At 42.9% G+C, this 27,884-nt stretch overlaps 1 protein-coding gene and 1 long non-coding RNA gene across 5 annotated transcripts in view; one reads left to right on the top strand and one right to left on the bottom strand.

Moving 5' to 3' along the window:
* The window catches only part of LOC140724721 (uncharacterized), a 122,480-nt gene extending 109,979 nt beyond the window's left edge, over positions 1–12,501 (bottom strand). Inside the window, exon 1 of the long non-coding RNA XR_012098157.1 lies at positions 12,195–12,501. This is a non-coding gene — a long non-coding RNA (uncharacterized lncRNA). The remainder of the gene's footprint in view (positions 1–12,194) is intronic.
* Positions 1–22,960, top strand: part of LOC140724720 (leucine-rich repeat transmembrane protein FLRT2) — a 108,873-nt gene extending 85,913 nt beyond the window's left edge. The window contains exons 1-3 of one of the 4 annotated variants that reach the window (XM_073039193.1): positions 12,980–13,092; positions 15,129–15,397; positions 15,808–22,960. In XM_073039193.1, coding sequence (XP_072895294.1) covers positions 16,219–18,210 — 1,992 coding nt within the window. In that variant the 5' untranslated portion in view covers positions 12,980–13,092; positions 15,129–15,397; positions 15,808–16,218 and the 3' untranslated portion in view covers positions 18,211–22,960. Of the gene's footprint in view, positions 1–12,979; positions 13,093–13,721; positions 13,937–14,444; positions 14,681–15,128; positions 15,398–15,807 lie in introns of those variants that run through there. The other 3 variants (XM_073039192.1, XM_073039194.1, XM_073039191.1) reach the window with 3 other exon arrangements.
* The last annotated feature ends 4,924 nt before the right edge of the window (positions 22,961–27,884 follow it).

The following is a 27,884-nucleotide window of genomic DNA, read 5'->3' as shown; positions in this document are numbered from 1 at the left end:
GCTGTGTCACTTGCTATTAGCAGAGTCAGCTAACAAGCCAAGTTTGTATGCAAGTCCCAGTGAAAGGGTTACGTATGTTTTGTGGGTGCACTGTGGTCTGGAGGAAGATTGTTTCATTTGGTTGTATTTATCTACATTCAGATGACAATAAACTTGAACTTGGAGGTAAACACTCTGAAGCAAACAGCAAGTGCTGAGAAACTGCGGGTAGCAAACATTTTGGAGAATGGACACAAACATTTATCCGGTTACATGCTAAGAAGTTTTTCAAGTTTAGTGGATCACTTAGTAAACAGCATCTCCTTTGACTCTTATATTGATCAATGCAGTGGGAGATGCTGTAGTTTACAAAATAACACACTGTTCAATAGACTTCATTAGAGATGTGCTGTAACAGATTTAATCTGCTGTGAATCATTCGACTGCTGCATGGCAAATTAACCTTTACATTTAGAAATGCAATTATAATGAAAAAATAAGAGTACCATTATTTATATCTTAAGAGATTATTGCTAATTTGTGTGTAGATTTTGAGATACAGCACGGTAACAGACCCTTCCGGATCAATGAGACCGCGACACACAACTTACTAATCTGTATGTTTTTGGAATGTGGGAGGAAACTGGAGCGCCAGAGAAAACCAACATTGTCATGAGAAAAATGTACAAACTCCTTACATTATCATCATTATGTGCCATGTCATGTGACATGGACAATGCATGGTCTATGATTACAACAGTTCTTGGCAAATTTTTCTACAGAAGTGGTTTGCCATTGTTTTCTTCTGGGCAGTGTAAGATGGGTGACCCCAGCAATTATCAATACTCTTCAGAGATTGTCTGCCTGGCGTCAGTGGTCACATAATCAGGAATTGTGATATGCACCAGCTGCTCAGACAGCCATCCACCACCTTCTCCCATCATTTCACGTGACCCTGATCTGGGAGCTAAGCAGGTCTACACCTTGCCCCAAGGGAGAACTTGTAGGCTAGCAGAGAGAAAAATTGGCTTACATCTTGTTTGGTAGAGAAGTATCTTTCCCCCACCCCCCCACCCCCCGCCACCCAAATTCCTTACTCTACTGTGAAAAGCAGTCACAAAGTAAAAGGGCATGCCCTTTTCTCACTGTTACCATCAGGCAGGAGGTACAGAAGCCTGAAAGCACACATTCAGTGGTTCAGGAATGGCTTCTTCCCTCTACCATCCGATTCCTAAATGGACATTGAATCTTTGGACACTACCTCATTTTTAAAATATTTATTATTTCTGTTTTTTGCATAATTTCTAATCTATTCAATATACTTATACTGTAATAGATTTATTTATTTATTATTATTTTTATTTTATTTTGGTTTTTTTCTTGTATATTATGTATTGCATTAAATTGCTGCTGTTAACAAATTTCATGATACATGCCAGTGATAATAAACCTGATTCTGATTCTGAACTACACTAACTGTGCATTTAAGACATTGAAATTAAATTATGTATATATGGTTTTTTTTTGTGCTGGCCAGTGATGTAGTGGTATCTGCACTGAACTTCGAGGTGATTGGTCCCAGGTTCAAATCTGGCCAGCTCCTTGCACACAATGTTGGGCTGAGCATCGAGCTAGCAGCTGGGCCTTATAAAAATGATAAAGAAACAGCAAGGTCTCTGCCTGATGAGCCACAAGACGCAGAGGGGAACAGCAATGAACAATATAAAAGTTTACAAATATTTAACATATTCATAGAAATCACTGTTCAGTATTTAAAGAAAGGTTAGCCAATTTGAAATTGGTCTAAAGGAGCTACGGAATTTGATCCAAATACCTTGCCTTTTCATGCTGAAGTTTGCACCGCAAAATTGGAAGGCCAGAAACTTTCCAGATTAGTATATTGTCACAGTATCCTAAGCAATAAACTGCCAGTTAGCAAGGGAATATAAAGGGAAAGGAGTCTGCAATTTTGAAGCCTGTTATTTTGTTGTGAACAGCTCCAACCCATTCCTACAATCCAATGAACTTCAGTTACACTGAGAGAGGTAGCCGATTATACTGACATTGTGAGCAGAAATATAAAAGGAAACCAGAGTGTAAAATGAGCAGTGGATAAAGAATGAGCAATATTAACAGCACCATTAGATTGAATTAGATGGTAATCCCTTCCGTTTAGCTTTAAGCTTTACACAAAAAAATCTATATCAAGAGTAAAGTGAAAAAGAGTAAACCTGAAAAAACAGACAACTGACAACAGTGATACTCAGCTGGTCAGGCACCATCTATGGAAATTAATATAGTCAACGTTTCAGGTCAAAACCCTTCGTAGCAGTTAGCGCAACGCTATTACAGTCAGAGCGTAAGAGTACAGAGTTCATTTCCAGGGTCCTCATTAAGCAAGCTTGTACCTTCCTTTTCCTTTGTGTGTGGATTTCCTCTGGGTGCCCCAGTTTCCTCCCTCAGTCCAAAAATGTACCAGCTAATAGGTTAATTGGTCATTGTAAATAATCTCGTGATTAGGTTAGTGTTAAATCAGTGGGTTGCTGGGTGGCACGACTCTAAGGGCTGGAAGAGCCTGTTTCACACTGTATCCCAAAATAAAATAAAGGAACAGGAGGGTCCAGGTCCAAACATCAACTGTTTATTCACTGGTGCAGGTGCTGTCTGACCTGCAGATTTCCTTCGCATTTTGTATCTGTAACTCTGGATGTCCAAAATCTGTAGAATCTCTTGAGTTTGAGACAGCATTAATTCTGAGTTGCAGATTGCTGAGACATTCACTCTTTGTAAAGGTGCCTAAAACATATTATTATTATGATTAATGACATAGGGAACCAGAAGCTATCATTGTGTCCATACATAACTTTCAATATTTCCCATCACTGCATTGTAACAATGTCCATATTCAATAACATGTTTTCTTAAATGATATGTCAGATGTAATGTTAAATCTAATTTGGCCAAATTGAAAACTCACAGCTAAAGACAAAACTGCATCTTCCTTAAAGTCAGCCCATTTTGGCACCTTATTCCACTCCAAAGACCATCATATCTTCAAAATCAGAATTAGGTTTAATATCAGTGGCATATGCCATGGAATTTGTTGTTTTACGGCAGCAGTGCATTGTTAAAGATAAGAATAAAATAGAGATTAAAAAACATATATATTTAAAATTTATTTATTCATTTACTTATATGAATAAAGAATTTCAAATTATACTAGTGCAAAAAGAGAGGGAAAAATATTGAGGTAGTGTTCATGAGTTGATTAGACATTCTGAAATCTGATGGCAGAGGGGAAGAGGTTGTTCCTGAAGCATTGAGTGTGTGTTTTCAGGCTCCTTGATGGTAGCAATGGGAAGAGGGCATGCCCAAGTGATGGGAATCCTTAATGATGGATGCTGCCTTTTTGAGGCATGGGCTTTTGAAGGTGCCCTTGATGCTGGGGACGCCTGGGCCCATGATGGAGCTGAGTGAGTTTACAACTTTCTGCAGCTGTTTTCCACCCAGTGTGACTGTGCTAACAGTAAAGCTCTTCCTAAATCTCTCAACTTCCATGCAGTCTATCAAAACCCAACTAAAAACTGAGTTCTTCAGCTGAACCCTGGAGAATTTATTTTATTTAGTGCTACAGCATGAAGTAGTGCCCTCCTGCCTTTGAGCCACACCGCCCCGCAAACTCCCAACAATCCAGTCCTAACAATCACAGGACAATTTACAATGACCAATTAACCTACCTGGTACGCCTTAGGACAATGGGAGGAAACCAGAGCACCCAGGAAAACATACAAATTCCATGGGGAGGACGTACAACCTTCTTACAGAGGACACTAGCATTGAACTCCAAACTCCAGAATGCCTCGAGCTATCATAGCGTCACATTAACCGCTATGCTACGGTGATGCCTGTGGCTCAGAATCTGTTTCCCTCCCTTCTCTAGCCCCCCAGCTCTGTCTTTCTGTATGCTGTCTTTCCCTCAAACCTGTACGCTCATGCATTTTTTTCTTTTGATCTAAAGACTGTCACAGAAATGCAAATTACTCCTGATGCTGTGCTTCTCACCCTAATTAATGGCTGCTTTGATGAGAATTTCTTTCAACTTCTGACAATTTTTATAGTAAAGCTTCATATTTCTGCTTCTGTGTGATCTAATATACAGGTAACAGGGTAAAGTAGGCAATTTGTAGCTTTTTTTAGTGTTGGGCCAAGAGGAAAGCAAAATTATGATTATTAAAATGCCTGCATCTAGATTCCAGCACTTGCTTATTTCTCTGATCATATTAGTAGCCATTTGTCTTCAGCTATGGTATCCCTCCTCGGAACAGAATCAGAATATCCCCTCACAAACAAGAGAAGATCTGCAGATGCTGGAAATCTAAGCAACAGACACAAAATGCTGGAGGAACTCAGCAGGCCAGGCAGCATCCATGGAAAGAGTACAGTCGACATTTCGAGCCGAAACTCTTCAGCAGGATTGAAGAGTAGAGTTAGAAGGTGGGGGAGGGGAGAGAGAAACACAAGGTGATAGGTAAGACTTCAGGGGAGTGAAGTGAAGAGCTGGAACAACTTCTGAAAGGGCAGATAGTGTTGAGGAAGCAGGGAGGCTGCAGAAGGACTTAGACAGGAGAATGGGAAAGAAAGTGGAAATGAAATACTATGTTGGAAGATGAACGGTCATGCACTTTGGTAGTAGAATTAAATGTGCGGACAATTTTCTAAAGGGGGAGAAAATTGAAAAATCTGAGATGCAAAGGGACTTGGGAGTCCTTGTGCAGAACACCCTAAAGGTTAACTTGTAGGTTGAGTCGGTGGTGAGGAAGGCAAATGCCATGTTAGCATTCATTTCAAGAGGTCTAGAATACAAGAGCAGGGATGTGATGCTGAAGCTTTACAAGGCACTGGAAGGGCCTCACTTTGAGTATTGCGAACAGTTTTGGGCTCCTCATCTTAGAAAAGATGTACTGGCATTTGAGAGGGTCCTTCTGGAATTCAGAAGGATGGGGGGAGGGAGTCTCATTGAAACCTTTCGATTATTGAAAGGCCTAGACAGAATAGATGCGGCAAGGATGTTACCCATGGTGGGAGAGTGTACGACAAGAGAGCACTGTCTCCTGTGGCCCCTCCCACTGACCATGGCTGCTCCCACAGACCCCGGTATAAAGGCGATTGAGGCCTGAGCCCGGCCCTCAGTCTCCAGGATGTAGTGTGGTGGTCAACTACTGCTTGTTCTTTCTTCCAGTCAATAAAAGCCGATATCTCGCCTTCACATCTCAGAGAGAGATATTGATGGTGCATCACAGTAATGGCCACTCCCCCTTCACCATTCCTTTTTCCTTCTCTCACCTTATCTCCTTGCCTGCCTATTGCCTCCTTCTGGTGCTCCCCCCCTTTTCTCTCTTCCACTGGCTTTCTGTCCTCTCCAATCAAATTCCCCCCTCTCCAGCCCTGTATCTCTTTTACCAATCAACCTCCTAGCTCTTAACTTCCCCCTCCTGGTTTCACCTATCACCTTGTGTTTCTTTCTCCCCTCCCCCACCTTTTAACTCTACTCCTCAGCTTATGTTCTCCGGTCCAGCTGAAGGGCCTCAGCCAGAAATGTTTACAGTAGTGGTCACCAACCTTTTTAAGCCCAAGATCCCCTACATCGGCCTTAGTTCAAGGCAAAATCGACCCCAGAGCAATTACTTACACGCATGCGCACCAGGGCAGAAAAGGCCGGAGGTAAAACCCCACAACCCAGAAGTATGTATGAACACCACCCTTTTATGCACTGTGGACCGGTTTAATATTGACAATATTCTTGCGGACCGGCCGGCGGGGGCGGTGGGTGTTAAACACGACAGGAATACAGTGATACTCGAAGCAGGTTCCTTATGTCCAGTCTATTCCGCAATTTCACGGCTCTCAGCACGTAGCTTCTGCCCCGCACTGCTCACAAAACTCAACGCGTTTGTCTTTAAGTGCAGGGTGCTTGGACTCAAGGTACCGAAGCAGTTTTGAGGGCTTCATTGCCTCGGACAGCCTCCCGGCCCAATCTCCAGCCTCCCGCCCACCCGCCGCCAGACACCTTGGCCAGGTGCGGTTGGTCGTGGGTCGGGTGAAAGGACATGGTCAGGGCCGGAGGTCCTCATACCAGGGGGCTGTGGTCGCAGTCCGAAGAGAGCGATAGAGCGAGCGAGGAGTGTAACGGAGCGGGCCCTCCCCCTTCCCCCCGTAGGATCTACCAGCCAACAAAAGTTTGTTTCAGTAGATCGCAGCGCAGTAGTTGCTCTGATACTTACGAAACGCCGAGCCCGAATTAGGCCGCCTGCGAATATTTTAGCACCAGGTTCCCTGCGAACATTCAGTGTGCTAAACAGGTTTAGAGGCAGCGCTCCAGGCCAGTAGCGACGGCACTTTCTGCCGGCCGCCCGAGGCCAACGGTGAACCCTGGCGCAAGGGTGTCACTGCGTTTAGGCGACTGATGACCTCGCGTGCATTCAAGTTCAACAGTGGGTGTGACAGGGAATGAGAAAGGGTGCAACTGACTCATATTGTTTCCTCCCGGCCCGGTAGTTGGGGACCACTGAATTACACTGTGTAGTGCGGGGGGAGCTACACGCATGCGCACTGGGCAGAAAGAACGGAACTAAAACCCCGCAACCAGGAAACAATCTCTCAACAGTAATTGTGTATTTATTTTTCTTTTTTTTTTCGGGATCTACTGGGAAAGTCTCAAAGATCGACTAGTGGATCGCGATCGATGGGTTGGCGACCACTAGTTTACAGAATTCTTTTCCACAGATGCTGTCTGGCCTGCTGATTTCCTCCACCATTTTGTGTGTGTGTTGCTCGGGTTTAATTTCACTGGAAAACGTACGTCAAAGGATTCAAAGTACATTTATTATCAAAGTCTGTATGTAGTATACAGCCCTGAGACTCGTCCTCCCCGCCCAGACAGACACGAAACAAAGAAAACCATGGAACCCATTCAAATAAAAATATCAAATCATGCACAAAAAAACAAATCACACAAATGGCGACAAAGTTTTCAAAGTTTTTTGAAAGCACTGAATATAAAACAGAAAAACAGAAGAGGTCAGCTCAGTGTTCATTATCTGCATGCCACCCCGATTCAAAGTTGCCCAAAAATGACACCAGAAAAAGGAGCAAGTTGTGAAATTTGTTGCCTTACTGCAGCAGTTTATTGCGATACATAAGAAAAAAAGCATAAATTACAATAAGAAACATACACAAAAAATTGAATACGTAGTGAAAAAAGAGAGCAAAAAAAAATAGTGAGGTAGTGTTCATGGGTTCATTGTCCATTCAGAAATCTGAAGGTGAGGGGACGAAGCTGTTCTGGAAACATTGTAATTTTCTACCTGTCAGTATATCCCTCAGGGTAGAGGATCAAATATTTCTCTATCCATCTTTAAAAATCTCTTTGACCAAGCTTTTGCCTATCAATCCAAAAAGCGCTGCTTGTGGCTTGGTTGTAAAACTGCTTAATAATCACTACTGTGTAGAACTGGTAAATGTATTGGCATGTTCCAAGTGCTACGTTATTCCATTTTCATGCTAATTTTTCTGAAGTATTTATTAAAATCCTGTAAAGCTGATCAAATTGTAAATGAGTTATTGACTTGGAATTAACAAATATGACCTGAAATTATTTGAAAATATATCACTGACAGTCCTATCAACGTGGTATGGGAACTTGAACACGTTATTTAGTAGGCAAAGTACACTCACAAAGCAAACAGCAGCCAGCTAAAGCAACAGACACAAAATGCTGGAGGAACTCAGCAGGCCAGGCGGCATCTATGGAAATGAATAAACAGTCGATGTTTCAGGCCAAGGCCTATCTTCAGGACTCGGCTAAATTGAGAACCCAACCAAACGTTAATTCAACATGTCCAGGACGTGAAAGTGAAGAATGACAGGATACCAGTCTGCCCATTTAATATGGACAGGATGCTCATTGCTTGATCCAGTAGACTCTATTTACTTAATGTCCCGAGGGAGTATTATCCAAGAATGTTGTCTTTAGGATCAGATGGAAATGCTGGCTGCAACCATTTTCTGTCAATAAGATTTGTCCTGAGAGGACATTATAGTAAAGAGCCACAGAGTCATGGAACACTACCGCACAGAAACAGACCCTTTGGGCTTCAATGTGCACCTGGACCATAGCCTTCCGTACCCCTCCCATCCTGACCATAGCTATCACAATTTCTTTTAAATGATGAAATCAAACCTGTATCCACCACATGCACTGGCAGCTTGTTCCACACTCACCAACCTGAGTGAAGAAGTCCCCCTCATGTTTCCCTTAAACATTTCACCTTTAACCCTTAAACTATAACCTCTAGTTGTAGTCTCACCCAACCTCTGTGAAAAGAGCCTGCTGCATTTACCCTATCTCCTTATAATTTTGTATACCTCTATCAAATCTTCCCTCACTCTCTTACACTTCAGGGAATAAAGTCCGAACTTATTTAACCTTTCCCTATAAAGAGAAAAACATGAAACATAAAATCACAAACAAGAGAAAATCTGCAGATTCTGGAAATCCAAACAACACACACAAAATTCCAAAGAGTTTCAGCCCAAAACATCAACTGTGCTTTTTTCCATAGATGCTGCCTGGCCTGCTGAGTTCCTCCTGCATTTTGTTTATGAAACATTAAATTGTGGTATATATTGGAGCTTAGAAAAGTAGAGGGCTATGGGTAATCCTAGATAATTTCTAAGGTAAGGACATGTTCAACACAACTTTGTGGGCCAAATGGCCTGTATTGTGCTGTAGGTTTTCTATGTTCTATGTTGTTTGTGTACTGAAAACAAGTTTAATTTGAGGTAAATGTTGCTTCTGACATGACTGGCTATATTTTAGGCACACTTTTGTTTAAAGTAAAATCAGAAACTCTCGCAACACACAAAATGGTGGTAGAATGCAACAGGCCACTACTGCATAATTATAATCTATTTGACAATCAGAATTCAAGGCTCACTAACACCAAGTTCTCAATGACAAACCATATCTAGTATTCACCAGGTCTCTAGTTAGCAACTGGCAGCATCAAACATGGTGTGTGGACACGATCTACCAGATTGGAGAAGGTGAAAGCAGTCGAAATGGAGTACAACATATTGGGTGGAGTGCAGAGTAGATGGAATTCCACCATGGATGGTCCCAAACCCAACTGTGAAAGGTGGAAAGTTGGGTGTGGATCTAGCAAACCCATCCCGTGAAAACCCAGAACTACAGAAATGTCAACAGAAACTCCAAAGAGAGGAAAGATACACCAAGAAGATGAGCTATACCTGGAAAAAATTGAAAGACTGGCCCAGGACAGAGGACTTTGGCAAGTTGCTTTCAGTGGTCTATGCTCTAGTAGAGGGTGATGGACTTAAGAAGAAAGAGCAGAGTAGATGAAATTGCATAATTCAAGGGCTGAGGAAGATGGGAATAGTATTTGTGTGGAGAGATGGACAGAATGGCTTTGCAGGTGAAGTATCTGAGGGTGAGGGGTGTAGATTAAAGAAAGAGAAAGAGAGAACTATAGATGGGAAATGAGAGAGACTAGGAGACATGAACAGTGGAATCGAGAGAACTGGTGTAGGAATGGACTTTCACCTTAGTTTCACTTTCCTGCACTAACTCCTCATCCTTTGATTGCCTCAAAATCTGAAAATCTATTGATTTCTGTCTTGAATATACTGAGAAACTGAACTTCCATGGTCCATATCAGTAGAGAGGTCTTATGATTCACCATCTTCTTCTTCTTAAACCATCACCCCACTGCAGAATGGGCCAAATGCAACTGCAGCTTGCCAAAGTCCTCGGTCCTGGTTTGATCTGCCCCCCGTCCTCTGCTTTCACCACATGACTCCAGTATGTCTTCTAAGTGAAGATCCTTCCTCTCCCAGGGATTAGATGCTTGGAGCTTCTGTTGGTGTTTCTGTAGCTCTGGATTTTTATGGGATGGGGTTTGCTATCTCGAAGCCCAAACCTCCTCCTTTTGCAGCCAGGCCTGAGACTGTCTATGGCAGAGTTCACCATCTTCTGGATAAAGAAATTTCTTCCTAAAAACCAACCCCTAATTTGAAATTGTTATGGCTTGATTCTAGACAGCCAGTTAAAGGAAGCATCATCCTCGCATCTTCCCTGTCAAGCTGCACAAGAATTTGGTATTTTTCCAAGAGATCACAAACCATTCTTCTAAAAGTAAGAGAGCATTGACTCTCTTCTCATTCCTGCCATTCCAGTAACAAATCTCATCAACCCTCACTTCATTTCCTCTATTGTTCAGGATACCAGACCTGAACTCAAATATCCCACATTAAGAGATCTCATAGTATGGTTTCTACTGGAGTTCTCTTGGAATGCTGACCATTATTTATACCCCAACTACTAGCTTACATTAAGCACATTATTACATCTCTTTTTGGTGGAGTTAGCTTGTGTAAGTGAACTGTTCCATAAACCACAGGAAACCTGAAAGATCTTAGCAAGCTATGAAGTTGTAAACTACAAATGCAAGTTCATGAACTCATTCAAAGTTCAAAGTAGATTTATTATCAATGTACATATATGTTACTTTGAGATCCGTTTCCTTTGCAAGCATTTACAGGAAAATAAAGAAAGACAATAGAATTCATGAAAAAAACTATAAATAACAAGACTGACAAACAATCAATGTGCAAAAGAAGACAAATCAAGCAAATAATAAAAAATAAATAAATGATACTGAGTTGTAGAGTCCTTGAAAGTGAGTCAATAAGTTGTCGAGTCAGTTCACCATTGACGTGGGTGAAATTATCCATTCTGTTTCAAGATCCTGATGGTTGAAAGGTAATAACTGTTCCTGAACCTGGTGGTGTGGGACCTGAGGCTCCTGTACCTCCTTCCTGATAGCAGCAGTGAGAAGAGAGCATGGCCTGCACAGTGGGGATCCTTGATGATGCATGCTTATTTACACATCCTCATAGATGTACTCAGTGCTAGGGAGGGCTTTAGCTGTGACGGAAATTACTCACACTAGTTCAAGAACCTGAAGATTGTAGGGTGATAGGTTTGCAAAGGAAAAGAATTTCAGGATGTATATTTGTTTGACATTAAATGTACCTATTGAACCTATTGAACAGGGATTCATTCACTATTTATGGATGCCATTTTCTGAGTTAAGTTTGAAGTGCAAGGTCAAGTTTTAGGTCCTGTTCTGGAGCGCTGCCCTTTTAAAATTCATTGTCTGCTTTCGGACAGCTGATCAGAGGCCCTGAAGCTGTAATGGTGGTGGTTGGGGCATGGGAAGGTGCAAGCAAAATGATGCTAGTGTTAACTCTTAGTGATTGGATGAGCCAAGGTAGGTGATTGGATTCTGGAAAGAGCAGGAAGGGATGAAAGGAAATTGGGATGGGAGGTGGGAAAGACAATGGTCTTAAAACCAACAACAGCTCTCTCTCCCCCATCCACTCCACCCCCCCCCCCCCATTCCACTTGGTGAATACAACACTCCTAGCGCTTGTTGGTGAGATCCGGGCATCAGTGGCAAGGACAGCAGTTATTCAGCACTGCCAATTGCCTTGAGAAAATGATGGCTGTCTTCTTGAGACGTTCTTGTTCCTCTGTTGCTGCTAGTCCGGAGTTCTCTTGGACAGTGGGATGAGAGAGAAAAACCCCAAGATTAGACCCAGTGAATAGTGACAGAACAGTTTCAAGTCAGAATGCTGTGCAACTCAGAGGGGAGCCTGCAGTAGGTGAGGTTCTAACATAGCGGCTTCCCTTTTCCTTGTTAGTGATAGAGGCCACAGATTTGGATGGTGTTGTTGGAGCACCAACAGCAGTGAGCTTTGTAGGAATCTCAGATGCCACAGTGTGCTGGTGATAGAGAAAATGGAGAATTAGGTTGTAGATCGGGTGCCTATTAAGTGGGATGTGTTGCCCCTTCATGTCCCTGTCAGCCTTGACCTAAAGGTGGAAAGAATTGTGTTGCAAAATGGAGTAGGTTCGAGCATCTGTAAGTCAGGGTAGTAAATAGTGAAAAATTACAGCATTGGGGGTGGGTGAGGTGAAGGAAGGAAAGAAAGGAAGAAGGGGTAGTAATTGCTGCAGAAGGGTGCAGCATGAAATTTGCAGGCTGCACTGCAAAAATCATAGCAGTTGGAAAGGAGTTGAAATGAGTGATGCAAAATAGAACAAAATCATATTTGCATATTAGTATGCTTACCTTAGCTGTCCTGGTGAGGTCATTTAATTTTAGAGCATTATAACCACATCACCTTCAGCACTCCTTTGCACTGACTGATACTTCCATCTTTGCCTACTCCGACCAAGCATCTTCCCGATGGATAGTACCACTATCGTCCTGTTACTACAGTTCATGGACCCTTTTGAACTCCTCAGCCTTGTACAGATATTGCCTGCAACAGGCAAGCGCCACCTCTGTAGCCGGGAAGCTCTTCCTGCCAGATAATCTCCGGCTCCAAGTCTGAAGTTTCCGGGAAACCACAGCTCGTCTGGGGCAGAAGCCAATCTTGCCTCTGAAGGTCCACGAAGAAACAACCCATATCTTTAATCCCCAAACTTCGTTGTTTTTTTTGTTCCCTTTCCCTTTTGCCTTTTGTGTGTAAAAACAAAACAAAACGCGTTCTCCCTGATCGGAGAGACGTGGCGTTGTATGCAACCTCAGCCTGGTTGAAGGTTGTGCCTCAACAGCTTTGAGACGGGAGGCTTCAAGCAACGAAAGGCGATTTGCGGGAGTCGGTGCCCCACAGTCGAAACTCCAGCCACGGCGTGACCTTGGTAGCAGTGACACTGGTGACAGGTTATTTAAGGACCACCCAGCAACCAAATACTTCAGCTTTTTCTTGGCGTCAGAGAGATTCTCGGGATTTGAAGAGTCCAGTGGGGGGAAAAGAGAGATTAAAGCTCCATTTGTAACTCTTTCGATTCCCGCAGTTTTCTAAAGGAGCGTGTTCACACACTGGCTCGCCGAGTAACCCCAGCAAAAGAGGGGGCGTCTCCAATACTGTACTCCAACTACTCTTCACTGCGCTCCGCTTCTAACGTGGGCGCTTCGGCTCAACAGCACGGAACGCTGAGCGTCCAACATCGTTAGCGGAAAGGTAAAGCACGAACATAGCGGAACTGCCAACCAGGTGTTCATTTATTGAAAAGGAAACATTGAAAGAGGGCAGGGGAGGTGGAGAAACCATTTTCACAATCAAGTGCCTTCAGCACTCCACACATAAATCACCAACATCCTCGATTGTGGAATGGGGGGGGGGGGGTAGCAAAATTCCTTCCCCAACCTTCCTGTTAATGTGCGTGTCCTCTCATAGACTCGTCCCGTCTGCGTATTGAGTTTTTCCCCCCCCCCAAAGTATTTTATTTCTCTGTGCAGCACCGTGTGTGTGTGTGTGTTTAGTTGGTGAGATTGAAATCGTTACGAAAGCTGTTGTTCGTAACGCCTCCCATTCGCGCCAGTTGAGCGCACGGTGAGCGCCCGCGTCTTGTACTGCACTGCCACCTCGCTATAACCCGCTGCATCTGCCGCCCGGATCACTTGTCAGCGCTGCGCACACGTTAACCCTAGCGCTACCCTGCTGCCCCGATTCCTGTTTAAAACACAGACATCCCACCCGCCCCCTCCCCTTTCTGGCTTGCTCGCTGTCGTGTCGGAGGACAGATGTTTCCCCAATTTCAACACTAACTTGAGGCGAAGATTCACGGTGCTTCACGGCGGGGATCTATCTGGAGAGCCACTGAGATCTTCATTCGACTAGAGCAACTCGCGAGTTTATAACTTCGGATGATGCAAGATTTTGAAAAACTGTTCGCAGAAGAGCTTCCTTAAAACTTGCCGCAAATTCTGTAATGAGATGCATCCAATTCTCCGCAGTTTTGACGACTAATTCGCCTTTTGCAGGGATTTTTAAAACATTGAGTACAATCCGTTCGGCGTGCAAGGTAGAACTATTAGAATCTTTATCGCTTAACTGCACCCTCTGCTCTCCAGGGAGGAATTATTATGGAGAAAGCACGGGACTGGGACTAAATCGACCCTCTGTGCTTTCATTATGGTCAGAAATCTGTGCAGAAAACTGTTCGATATTTCCCTCTTGTGCGCGTCCATCTTTCGGGCGCATGCAGTTAGTGTAGCCCAGACATGTCTCTTGCAAAAAAATCGCAGCTAAAATGTTTGGTTCGATCGCAATTAATTGTCTCCGCAAAGGTTTGAACAGATTGATGACTCGGCTGCGGTGGAGTCGGTGTAAAACATCTCTCTCTTTCTCTCCCCCTTTCTCGTTCTGTCTCCCTCTCTCTTTCGCTCTCCCTCTCTCCCTCTCTCTCTTTCGCACTCCCTCTTTTCCTCCCTCCCTCTCTCTCTTTCGCTCGCTCGCTCTCCCTCTTCCTCTCTCTCTCGCTTGCTCTCCCTCTCCCTCTCTCCCTCCCTCTCCCTCTGTTGAATGATCAGCGATTGACAAAAAAAGGGAAATCAATCGTCCAATTCATTAGGAACTTTCTTTTGATGTTACCGTTTAATAGTTTGGATTGTTTAATAGTTCAGGGAGTGTCAGATAGTCTCTGACTGCCGATGAAGGTTTGCGCCAAGTGTTGTTTAAAAAAAATCCGAACGGCTAAAGGCAGATTTTAAATAGTTCCAACAGCTATTTGACTGCAAGGGATCATATGTTTCTGTCCGGGCTCAAGGTCAGTAAAATGAAAGGGGGGGGGGGTTGATAAAATATCAGCCAGAGTGCATCATTTATCGAACAATTCCACAATTTGTCAGAGGGGTTCTGAGCGAACTGAGGAGTCGGGCATTCGCTCCTGCGAGGGAAAACGTTGCCGCCGGAGCGAAGGCTTCCTCACATGAGGGAGAGAGAAAGAGAGAGAGAGAGAGAGAGAGAGAGAGGTGGGAGGGTCTGTGTGAGAGAGGGAGATCGCTGTCAGCTGAATTCATTACTGTAAACATCTCCCATGGGTTTTAAAAGGGAAAGGGAAGACTTACATTAGCAATAAACAGCCTGATCAGACGCATTATTACTGGCATTTCGCTGTATGCGCCAGCACTACAGGCTGGGGGTACCGAAAGGGTAATAAGTGGCTGTAGCCTTTTTTTTGTTGTTGCCTAACGTATAAATCCTCTCATCTCTAGAAGCGGCACCAGAGCAGAGGCTGCACTTGAGGGGCTCCGGAGAGAGAGAGAGAGAGAGAGGGAAGTGTTGAAGCATGGTCAGACAGGGAAAGCGGAACCCGCCGCTGGGCTGAGCGTGGACGCTGTACACTGATGCTGGCAGCCCGAGTGGAGACCAAGTCAGCCTACACCAACTACTGGGACTGCGCGGCTCCGTCTAAAGCACGAATAGCCATCAAAAATCGCGAGGAACTACAGCCAGTGGATGATGATCCTGACAGAATGTGAAGGTGGTTGTAATTCAATTTACCGTTTCGTTGTTTATTTTAAAAAAAACTGATCGAATTTTATAATGCATATTCATTTGATTTTTTTTTCTTTAATTCACTGGTACTAAATTCAGCCACTAGTGATAATCCAGTCAACCACTGCTTATACCTTAGCCAGTATCTCGGCTGCTTCTTGCTGCTGCACTCTCTCACGCTCTGCCTCTCCTATACGAGATTTTTAATAGTCTTGTTTTATTAACTGGCGTGGAGTAAGCTGAAGGTAGTTAACGATATACTGACAGCCCATAGATTTGTCCAGCAGAGTCAGCCCTAGGTTTGAAAAAACAAATGCAGCTCAAAGAGTGTGTGAATCCCAATGAACTGCTCATTTATTCCTTGTGTTTGTATGTGTTTTTGTTTTAATTGTATAGGATTCTAGATGCCCACGGACACGGCTTCCTGACTTGGAACGGCAGTGTGTGACGAAGGGACTCCAGATTTAATAAACCCACCCAACACTGCTAGGCTGTGTGCATGCATGTATATGTGCAATTTCCAATTGCCAATCACCAGGGAAAGCAGTATGTGATGTGCTTTAGTTATCACCGAGTGTCCTGCTTTAGATGGCAGAATTTGCAGGGACCGACTCCACTTAACAAATTGCTGCTCTCACAACTGAAGCAAAGGAGAAAGTGCCCACCAGGATTATTCTCACCAGGCACATATCCAGTCTCTGCTCCTGAGTGTCTGGATGAAGCCAATACCAGCTTTACAATAACTGGAGCTGCCTCTGGCTTTGAGGATTCTTTAACAGCCTGCTGTTTTGCAATTAGAATTCCTTAATGGTTAGAGTGATGGGAGTGTCACAGACCAGAGTCTGTTTCAAGGACCGGAGTACTTTATTGTATTTATGGACGATGTTTCTATTGGGACTGTACACACAGATAACTTGGGCGGAATTCTGTCCTTCAGAGTGTCGTTGCGACAAGAAATTTGTTTACTGCAATGACCGTGAATTGACATCAGTGCCTTCTGGGATACCAGAGGGGGCCAATATTCTCTACCTCCAAAACAATGTCATCAACAATGCTGGATTTCCACTTGACTTGCGAAATGTGCTCTCTGTTCAGACCGTGTACCTCTACGGCAATGAACTGGACGAGTTCCCTGTGAATCTACCAAAAAACGTGAAGGAGCTGCACCTGCAGGAGAATAACATCCAGACGGTCTCCAGGGAGGCTCTCAGCCAACTGCAGAACCTTGAAAAGCTTCACCTGGATGACAACTCCATCTCGACCGTTGGCATTGAGGACAATGCCTTCCGAGAAGCTACTAGCCTTAAGCTCCTGTTCTTGTCCAGGAACCACCTGAGCAGTGTGCCGGTGGGGCTGCCACTGGGGCTGGAAGAATTACGGCTGGACGAGAACAGGATCTCCACTGTGTCGGAGCTGGCATTTCAGAACTTGACTCTCCTTCAACGCCTGGTGTTGGATGGGAACCTCCTGGCCAATAAGGGCATTGCCGAGGGAGCCTTGAGACAACTGGTGCAGCTGACTGAGCTGTCGATGGTGCGGAACTCCCTGACCCGGCCCCCAGCGAACCTCCCTGGTGGCCGACTGGTGAAGCTGAATTTGCAGGACAACCAGATCAGTCAGATCCCGGTCACCGCCTTCAGGCAACTGAAGCGGCTCGAGAGGCTGGACCTTTCCAACAACCAGCTCCGGATGCTGGCAAAAGGGGCATTTGATGGCATGACCAGCTTGAAACAAATTCTGTTGAGGAATAATCCGTGGTATTGCGACTGCAATATAAAATGGGTGACCAAGTGGCTGCAGTCCCTTTCGTTTTCCATCAATGTGCGTGGCTTGATGTGCCAGGGGCCCGACAAGGTCAGGGGCATGGCTATACGAGATCTGAATATGAATCTGGTGTCCTGTCCCGTTTCTACAACCGTTCCCAAAGTCACCCGCGTATCCCCTGCCCCCTCGCCATCAGCCTCACCCACGGTCTTTTCTACTGTTCTGACTCCTGCTGCAAACACTTCCATTTGGCCCTTCTCAGCTGGCTCAAGCCCACCTGTGCCCGGCGGCGATGACGAATTCACGGACTCTCCCCCGGTAGGTCCGCTGCGGCTTGCCGTTCGGTTTGTGAACGACACATGCATCCGGATCAGTTGGCTGGCTGACTTCACGGTGACCAAGTACCGGGTCACGTGGGTGAAACTGGGCCACAGTTTGGTGGGCGGCATTGTGCACGAGAGGATAGTCAGCGGGGACACCAAGCAGCTGAGCCTGCTGAACCTGGAGCCCAGGTCCACCTACAGGATCTGCATGGTCCTACTGGACGCCTCGAACAACTTTTACCCTGAGGATGATACAGTTTGCTCAGAGGCCACAACCAAGCCGCCGTCTTTTAACACAAACCTGCCCTCCAGCCCTGAGCAGGCCACCCAGCAGGAACTGAGCTCCCCGTTGTTGCTGGCAGGGCTGATAGGGGGCGCAGTGCTCATCATACTGGTCGCTCTGCTGGGCGTCTTCTGCTGGCACATGCACAAAAAGGGGAAGTACGACTCACACTCGTGGAAGTACAACCGTGGCCGCAGGAAAGACGACTACTGTGAGGCCGGGACCAAAAAGGACAACACCATTCTCGAAATGACTGAGACCAGTTTTCATATAGTCTCATTAAATAATGAACACATGTTGAAGGAGGATTTTAGACTGCAGTCAATATATCCTCCGAATGGGGCTATTAGTTACACAGACTGCCACACCAGAAGCAACAGCAGATTCTGTACTAGTGGGGCTCCAGATTTGGAACAATGTCACACATGACCCTGCAGTCTGAGACCCCCCAACTTATAGGACTTTTAGAATATATTTGTGAATTATTGTCCAGACAGATTGTGTCTGCCAACTGTGTAATTTATACAGTGTAAAAAAATTGCTATCTTTTCTATTACAAAAATTAAGTAGCAACAATTTTGTAAAGCAGTCATGTGATTTAAAAAAAAGAGATTAAGTATGCTGTATAGTTGTTGCTGTACAATCAAGGCCTATGTTCATAAATGTAATTTTTTAAACCCCCATATGTTAGCATTTAAAGACATAGTTTCTGAAATAGGGTCAAAACATCTGCACAGTCATCCTGGGGACTTAATCTGGAAAACTAATATAGATTGATGGGTAACAGGACCTTTTGTCCCCTTCCTCACCCTCATCTTCCATGTTTTCTCATCTTCTTGCCCTACAGGGATTTATCTCTTGGCGTGGTAGATTTTTTTGTGGGGCTTATCACCGTCAACTCAAGGCTTCCCTTCCCTTCCTTCTCCTGTAGCTTCAGTCAGATCACTTTATGAATCTGAACCCACAGACAGCATGAAGAGCTGTGCCTGACATTCTCCTACTCTCCAGCAGAGGTCACTGCCTACAAATCCGAGGAGGTAGTTCCAGACTTCATTGTGCCCCAGCACCTTTAGCCCAGGGATAATGCATCATTTCGAGCATCCCAATCAATGGCCCTGTTAATTCAACCGAGGCTGAAAGTTCAGTGTGAACTATATACATTTGATGACTGAAATCCAAATCCAGCAAGCTGTTCCTGTACCTTAATCCAATGCTTTAACTGGATCTTCAGTACTTCTAAAATAATATATAATGTCAATTTGTGCTTAGTAGTGATAAAAATATTTGATAAACATTTATTTTAATTAATCCCCTTACCTATTTTGGATTTGTATGTGGCTCCAGAGAGACAGCAATTCAGTAGCGTAGTAGGTAGTGTGACGCTATTTCAGTTCTGGGTGTTTGAGTTCAGAGTTCAATTCCGGAGTCCTCTGTAAGAAAGTTTGTATATTCTTCCTGTGAGGGTGTAGATTTCCTCTGGGTGCTCTGATTTTCTCCCACAGTCTAAATACCGGTTAGTAGGTTAATTGGTCATTGTAAATTGTCCTGTGATTAGGCTGGGGTTAAATGGGTGAGTTGCTGGGCGGTGCAGCTCGTTGGACTGAAAGGGCCTGTTCCACGCTGTATCTTTAAATAAATAAAATAAAATAAATAAAAAATTGATTATTAATTGTTCACTGTTCCATGAGCCAGGGGCAATTAAAGAGAGGCTTTAAAAACTGTCCTTGCTGGCAATGCCCACATTCTGTCAAATGAACAAAATTGCTGTAATTAGATTTCCCCAACACTAATTACACCTGTCAGTACAAGAGCAAGATAGTTTCATAATAATAAGGATAACATTCACTTGGAATGCTTCTGTTGCAACATCAGCTTAGAGCACAGCCTTTGATTAGCAAAATAAAGGTGTCTTTATTCTCCAACAATGAGGTAATTAATTCAATGAGGGTACACTCCTCCTTGCCAATGTTAAAACTTTGCAGACTTTCCGTGTGACTAGGCAGTTTTCAAGAACACATTTTTTTCTAAAAAGTACAGCTAATGGTATTTTAATCTAAGTTATCTTTCCATGGCAACCATAAAGAATTTGAATCTCAGGTAGGTATCTGAGAAATTGATCACGTAGGAAGATCAAAATTGTCATAACATTAATTGAGCAGAATTTTGTGGCATACACAAGTAATATGAAACATTTACAGTCATTCCATTAAAACTGAAGCTGTCTTTTTATATCTTTCCCAATAGCTGTACAGATGAGCAAACCACAATCATGACACGTAATTCCTTTTTTAAATAGATATCCAGCTGTATGTTGGGACAATGGACTGAAAGTTCAGCTACCTTACCCTTTCACAAAACTAGCACCATTTTACCATCCCTGATATTTTATAGGGCAACGTAGCATTTGCAACTAATGAATTGTACCCAGGTCTTTTAGGTAGGTTGGTCTGTCACTAGAACTTTACATTCTGCTCCCCTCTGCCCTTTGTGTCGTGAGAAGGATGGCCTGTTCCTTGCCAGCACTGCCCCTCCTACCCTCATCCCAAAGCCCCTTGGTTGTGACAGCCCCACTGAGTGTGTTGAACCCCCCCCCCACCCCACCCCCCGAGGGGAGGGTGTAAGTTACTTAATGGCATGACTGAAACATGCATAAGCACAATCTTGCCCGTGTACCATTCCATGACATCGCCAGTTGTCCAGTATATCAATGGATAACTTCCAGATTTACATAAGGGGCACGTTGATAATTGAAGGACGAGACTCCATTTTAGAGCAAAGAACACTGCACTAACAGTATTCTATATTGTTAGAGATAGGTAAATATTCACACAGTACTTTATCCTGGATGTGCTGATGTTACTGACAACTGAAGGGTTAGCTGTTCACTAAACCTCTGGATGATTATGGTTTAATCGATTCAATTCGATTAATCCAAACACAGATGATGAGCCCACTGAGATATTTATTCTCTCCAGCCTCCACTTGGCAACTAACAGCTCTGACGCTGAGCCAGTGTTTTGGAATAAGCAATACTGGTTAACCTGGCACTAAATTTACAAACAGCATAATGATAATCCAGATTTTTTAAAAAGAAAATGTCTACAGCAAGAATGCTAAAAAATCACATTAGGATCAATCACAACTTTTGTAATACAGATGTCCACTCATGTTTGTGTAGATGACAATGTCAAAATATTGGGTTTTGTTCTCCTTTTGTTCCTAATTTTCCATTGTGCAAGGAACCAAAGTTCATAATCTTGCACCGTCTTGGTGTATCATGTATGTGCCTTGAATTTTAATCATAAGTGTTAAAGTACTTCAAATTGATTCATTTCCACTCCTGTTTCTTTATTTTGCAAAGCATGTATGAATACTTGGGTACGCTCAGGGTATTGTGGTTAAGTAATTTGTAATCCCAATACCTGATTAATCATCCATAAATATGAGTTCAAATCTCACCAAGAGCAAGGGTTTTGAATTTGGTTAATAATTGTGAATTTTGATAAAAGTAGCCAGTGTTGGTGGTTGTAAAATGATTATCTTATAAACTACCAGATTTGGCTCACCAATTCCCTTCAAATGAGGTAATATTCCATTTAAGCTGGTACAACCTAGATATGAATCCAGACTCAGCAACAATCTAGTTGATTCTTAAATACCCTCTGAGGTTGACCATTCGGATAAGCTAACTCAGTCCTACCATAACACAGAAGTGAGCGTAACGCTATTACAGCTTGGGACGTTGGAGTTTGGAGTCCAATCCCCACGTCCTCTGAAAGGAGTTTATACGTCCTCCTTGTGTAATGCGTGGGTTTCCTCTGGGTGCACCGGTTTCCTCCCACAGTCCAAAGACATACCGGTTAATAGGTTAATTGGTCATTGTAAACTCTTCTATGTTAGTGCTAAGTTTAAATTAATGGGTTGCTGGTGATACAGCTCAAAGGGCCAGAAGGGCCTATTCCGCACTGTAACTTTAAATAAAATAAGTAAAAAATAAATAGTTTCTAAATGATAGAAGGTGGTACTTCATCAAGAGTAACAATGGATGCCAGACTTGCCGGAAAGACCAAGTTATTGAAAGATGAAAAAGGTATAAAATAAAGAAACAATACATTTACAACACCAAAATCAGCTATAGAAGTTAAATATTTAATAAAATTCATGTGAATCATGTTTTCTTTGGTAAAGATGATTCTGTTACCTTTGTGTTTATGCAGCATTTGAATTCTTGTTATGAATTGTAACTGGAGCGATAATGACCCTTCTTTAGTGAAATAACAACTGCTTTTTAACCACTTTAATATACTACTAGAAGCAAAGGACTGAAAGGATTGTGCTTTTTTACAAGAGCAAATATTGTTTCTTTTTTGTCATAATTTAATCAAATCCAGTGGCCAAGCAATTTGTGAAAGTAAGCATTTTTGTGGGACAACACAAAACAACCTCTGAGATGGTTAAATATACCCGTTTAAAAATACTGTGGATTTGTTGAATTGGACATTGTTACTTTATACAGTGCAGTTACATTATTTCCATCCAACATACAAATACCAATTGATTACAATTAACGAGCGATTAATCCTTATTTTCTAACTGATCAAATACACAGCTGGCTTTTTTATTTTTTTACGTAGCTGCTTCAGAGCCAATGTTGTAATAAAGATAAATCCTTTCAAAAATATTTTTTCTACTGCAAAGGCGAATTTAAGAGAGAGAAAAAAAATCTTTTTTTTAAAAGACTGGGTGAAAAAATACCTTTCTCAACCATGGTGTGTTAAAGGGAGCAAGGCCACTTGTGCTCACTTTTCCTGTTTAGCCTTATCTAGATAAGAAAATCTCACATTGAAAGTGCAACAGTACATTTTATGTTTTGTATATATTTTTGTCTTGTTGAGGTGGGAAAAAGGAAATCTCTTGCTTTATATATAAAATAGCAACTTGATGTAACTTATAATAATGCACAGGTTTACTTGTTCTACTGACAGGTTGCCGCTTTCAGAGATACTGTGTACCTCACTTGCGTATTCCTTACTTCCAACAATCTCTCTGTATTTCTAAATCATTGTTTGAAAGATGTCCATAACCAAAATACAAAATAAAGTATGGTCACAACGTATAGAGCACTGGTATGAAACAACTTTGACTTATTCACAATAAAAGGAAGACAATGTTTGGGTAATGCTCGTGAATTGTCATTCATAGTCACTTGGAATCTAGTGAGCCTACTGCACCCAGGATATCTTAAGCAAAGAAAGGCATTCGGTTGTACTTTGTATGTCAGTATAAAGAGACATTAGAACTGTCATCGTTACAATGATCCATAAAGAGGTATTAATCCAACACAGGAGATTCTGCCGATGCTGGAAATCCAGAGCAATACACACAAGATGCTGGAGGACTCAGCAGGTCAGGCAGCATCTATAGCAATGGATAAACAGTCAATGTTTCAGGCTGAGACCCTTCATCAAGAAACATAGAAAACCTACAGCATAATCAAGGCCCTTCGGCCCACAATGCTGTACTGAACATGTACCTACTTTAGATAATACCGAGGGTTACCCATAGCCCTCTATTTTTCTAAGCTCCATGTAGCCATCCAGGAGTCTCTTAAAAGACCCTATTGTATCCGCCTCCACCACCGTTGCCAGCAGCCTATTCCATGCAATCACCACTCTCTGAGTAAAAAACTTACCCCGACATCTCCTTTGTACCTACTTCCAAGCACCTTAAAACTGTGCCCTCTTGTGTTAACCATTTCAGCCCTGGGAAAAAGCCTCTGACTATCCACACAATCAATGCCTCTCATCATCTTATACACCTCTATCAGGTCACCTCTCATCCTCTGTCGCTCCAAGGAGAAAAAGGCCAATTTCACTCAACCCATTCTCATAAGGCATGCTCCCCAATCCAGGCAACATCCTTGTAAATCTCCTCTGCACTCCTTCTATGGTTTCCATATCCTTCCTGTAGTGAGGCGACCAGAACTGAGCACAGTACTCCAAGTGGGGTCAGACCAGGGTCCTATAGAGCTGTAGGACGTAAGGCTGGGAAGGAAGAGGGCAGAAGCCAGATTAAAGCTCAAAGTACTTTATTATCAAAGTATGTACACTATATACAACTTTCAGATTTGTCTCCTTACAAGCAGCTTCAAAACAAAGCAAACTATTAGAACCCATTAAAAAACAGTAACCATAAAGCATACAATTTGCAGGGAGGAAACAAATTAAGCAAACAATAAAAATAAGCAAATAACATTCAGAACTGAAGCTCACGAAAATGGATCCACAGCCACAAAGCCAGTCACCACTGCAGCTGATTCAGGAGCCCATCAGCTGCAGGCCACAGCCTCAGTTCAGTGCAAAGATGAGTAAACCTCGTGAAGCAGCGAGCTGAACCAGCCTGACTCCAGCCCCAACACTCTGACCTTTCAAAAGTCTCTTGATATTCTGCAGAAACCTGGAAATCCAGAATAACGCACACAAAATGGTGGAGGAACTCACCATCTACGGATATAACAAAAGAGTTGGCGTTTTGGGCCAATGAAAAGTCTTGGCCTGAAACATTGACTTCTTATTCCTCTCCATTGATGCTGCCTGACTTTCTCCAGCATTTACTGTATGTTCCAGTTTAAAACACTTTTTTCAACAGAGGGCATATACAGTAAAAGAAGCGTATTTTTATATTTGCTTATCATCCAAAGATGGGGTTGCATTGATACTGTGTTAATCTGCTGTCCTTTGAATATTTTTGTATTGTGCTTCATGGACTGTGATACCCATTGCATGAAGAACCTCCTCTTCTGAATGTAAGAAGCATTACCTGTACTGATAGAGCTTTGGTCTTTCATGGGCCTTCTGAGTCACTCTGGCATTACAAATTCACTTTTGGCACTTGCCTGCTGTATACCTACAAAAAGTAGTGGATATGGCCCAGTCTGTAACAGGTAAGGCCCGATCCACCTTTGAGCACACTTACACAAAGCGTTGTCACAGGAAAGCAGTACCCATTATCAGGGAACACCCACCACTCAGGCCATGCTCTCTTCTCAATGCTGCCATCAGGAAGGAGGTACAGGAGCCTCAAGACACACACTACCAGGTTCAGGGACGGTTATTACCCCTCAGCCATCAGGCTCTTCAAACAGTGGGGCTAACTCTCTCAGTTTCACTTGCCCCATCACTGAAATGTTCCCACAACCAATGGATTCACTTTCAAGGGCTCTTTATCTAATGTTCCCAATATCTATTGCTTATTTATTTATTATTATTATTTCTTTCTTTTTGCAGTTTATTGTCTTCCGCACTCTGGTTGGATATCGAAGTTGGGTGGTCTTTCATTGATTTTGTTATGGTTATCACTCTATAGATCTATTGAATATGCCCTCAAGAAAGTAAATCTTAGGGTTGTATATGGTGACATATATGTATTTTAATAATAAATTTACTTTGAATTTTTATACCACTGGCAAATCCCTATTCATTCTCACCAGGACAGGAGAAATCAATGTGCCAAGCTGTCTTTCTCTGAGAAGCCCCTTATTTAATTAGGAGAGCCATAAATGCATTTCCTCCAAGCCCTGGCCTTCACCTTCATCTCCCCAAATATGGCTCAACTGCACTGTCTGGAACAAAGTACTTTTCAGCTCATGTAAGTGAGTCAGGAAATCCTTGTGAGCTCTAAACTCTGACTTCTCACCTTGACATCACTGGCAGGACCAGCCTCTCCAAGTCCGAATGTTGTCTTTTCTTGGAGCAATTCTCCACAGCTCACCAGGTCACATCCTTCAGCCACAGCAGCTAAATTATTAACAGCAAAAAGCAAAATACTGCAGTTGCTTGAAATCTGAAATAATAACAGAAAATGCTGGAAATATTCGGGCACCATCAGTGGAGAAAGAAAGGGTGTTAACATTTCAGCCCATAAGCTTCCATCTGCCAACGGATGATGCAACATAAGGGAGACACAAGAGAGCGCAGATGCTGGAATCTGGAGCCACGAGCAAGCTGTTGAAGAAATTCAGCAGGTCGAGCAACATCTAGTCATAGAGTCATAGAAAAGTACAGCATAGAAGCAGGCCCTTTGACCCATCTAATCCATGCTGAGCCATTTAAGCTACCCACTGTAATCGACCTGCAATAGCTCTCATACCCTTGCTTTCCACAAACACATACAAACTTCTCTTGCATATTGAAATCAAGCTCACATGCACCACTTCCACTGGCAGCTCGTTCCACACTCTCATGACCCTCTGAGTACAGATGTTTTCCTTCAAGTTCCCCTTGAATATTTCACCTTTCACCCTTAATCTATGACCTCTGGTTGTAGTCCCACCCAATCTCAGTGGAAAAAGCCTGTTTGCATTTACCCTGTGTATACCCCTCATAAGTTTGTATACCTTATCAAACCTCCTCTCAATCTGTTATATTCCATGGGATAAAGTCCCAACCTATTCAATTTTTCCATAAAACTCAGGTCCTCCAGACTCACCAACATTTCTGTACTTTGTCTTACTTTTTCTCCAGAATTTTCTCTGAGGTTGAGAAGATTCCGAGCACTCTGAGAAAAGGAACTCCACCTTAAAACAGCTTTAAATGACCAGAATCAGGTTTAATATCACTGGCATATGTCATGAGATTTGTTGTTTTTTAGCAGCAGTACGTTGCAGAACATAGTTTTTAAAAACTATAAATTATAGGAAGAAATATATTAAAAACAAATAAGTTCTGCAAAAGAGACAGCAAGCAAAAAATGTTGAGGTAGGGTACTTGGGTTCATTGCCCATTCCAAAATGAACCCATTTATTTACTTGAATTCTTTACATTGTTTCAATTCTCTGCACAGTGGGTGTTTGACGGTTTTCTCTCTTTTATTGGGGGTTCTTTTGGGTTTCTCTGTTTTGTGGCTGCCTGTAAGGAGACAAATCTCAAGGCTGTATACATACTTTGATGATAAATGTACTTTGAACTTTGATGGTGGAGAAGAAAAAGCTGTTCCTGAAGTGTTGATTAGGTGTCTTCAGTCTCCCATACCCCCTCCTAGATGGTAGCAATGATTGAGATAATGCCCATTTTTATGTACACATCACCAATCTTTCCTCCTGACACATTCCCATTAGGGAGAAATGGAATTGTTGATGTTTTGGTTTGAAATCTTGCATGAGAAATGGCCTGGGGTGTTTCCTTTAACATTTAATGGTCAGATTTTGGGGTGTCACAGTACCGTTGGTTAGCATAACAGCTTACAGTGCCAGCAACCCGGGTTCAATTGCTGCCATTGGATGGAAGGAGCTTGTTACATTCCTCCTGTGACTGTATGGGTTTCCTCCAGTTTCTCTGCTTTTCTCCCATTGCCCATTGATATTACGGTTGGTAGGTCAATGTAAATTATCTCGTGATTAGGCTAGGTCAGTGATTTCCAACAGGGGTAGCAACTTGTCCTAAGGGTGCACTAGGGGAATTAGAAGTCATCAGAGAGTTGTTCTGGATTCTTGGTGGGGGGGGGGGGGGTGGTGGTAACGGTAAGCAGCACCCTAACTTGAGGCAGGAGACCTGACCAACCATGACAACTCACTGCCATCATCAGCGTCCATCATCAATAGACATTCCCAGTTTGTGTTAATTTTTTATTTTAATTTAGCCCTGTTAATGATCCCGACGAGTCTGAAGGTGGTGAAGCCTTGAATTCTAATCCTGCTAAGAAATAGAAACTACAGAAAGTGCGTCAATACGATGTTACATACCTGGAGTATGGTTTTATTCAGTTCCCGTCAGATTAGCAACACCCCGTGTGTCTTATTTGTAATACTGTCCTGTCTAATGAAGCCATAAAACCACCAAGATTGCAGGAACACTTTTAGTAAAAGACACCCTGAAAAGGCTACTTCTGGCATTACTCAATTCCAGAAGATGAAAGAAGCATTTGAAAAATGTTGTACACTCAGGTCATTTGCCAAGAAAGCTAAAAAAGACCTGGATAGTTGTCTCATTGCTTCTTATAACATTTCTAAAATGATAGCAAAGTGTGGACAATCTCATACAATTGATGAAAGATTAATAATGCCTACTGTATCAGAAGAGCTCACCATTGTCCTTAAAATGGATACC

Source organism: Hemitrygon akajei, chromosome 3 (genome assembly GCF_048418815.1).
Source record: "Hemitrygon akajei chromosome 3, sHemAka1.3, whole genome shotgun sequence".
NCBI classification, from domain to species: domain Eukaryota; kingdom Metazoa; phylum Chordata; class Chondrichthyes; order Myliobatiformes; family Dasyatidae; genus Hemitrygon; species Hemitrygon akajei.
Note: the sequence above shows the minus strand (reverse complement) of the source record. Positions and strands in the feature narration are given on the sequence as shown.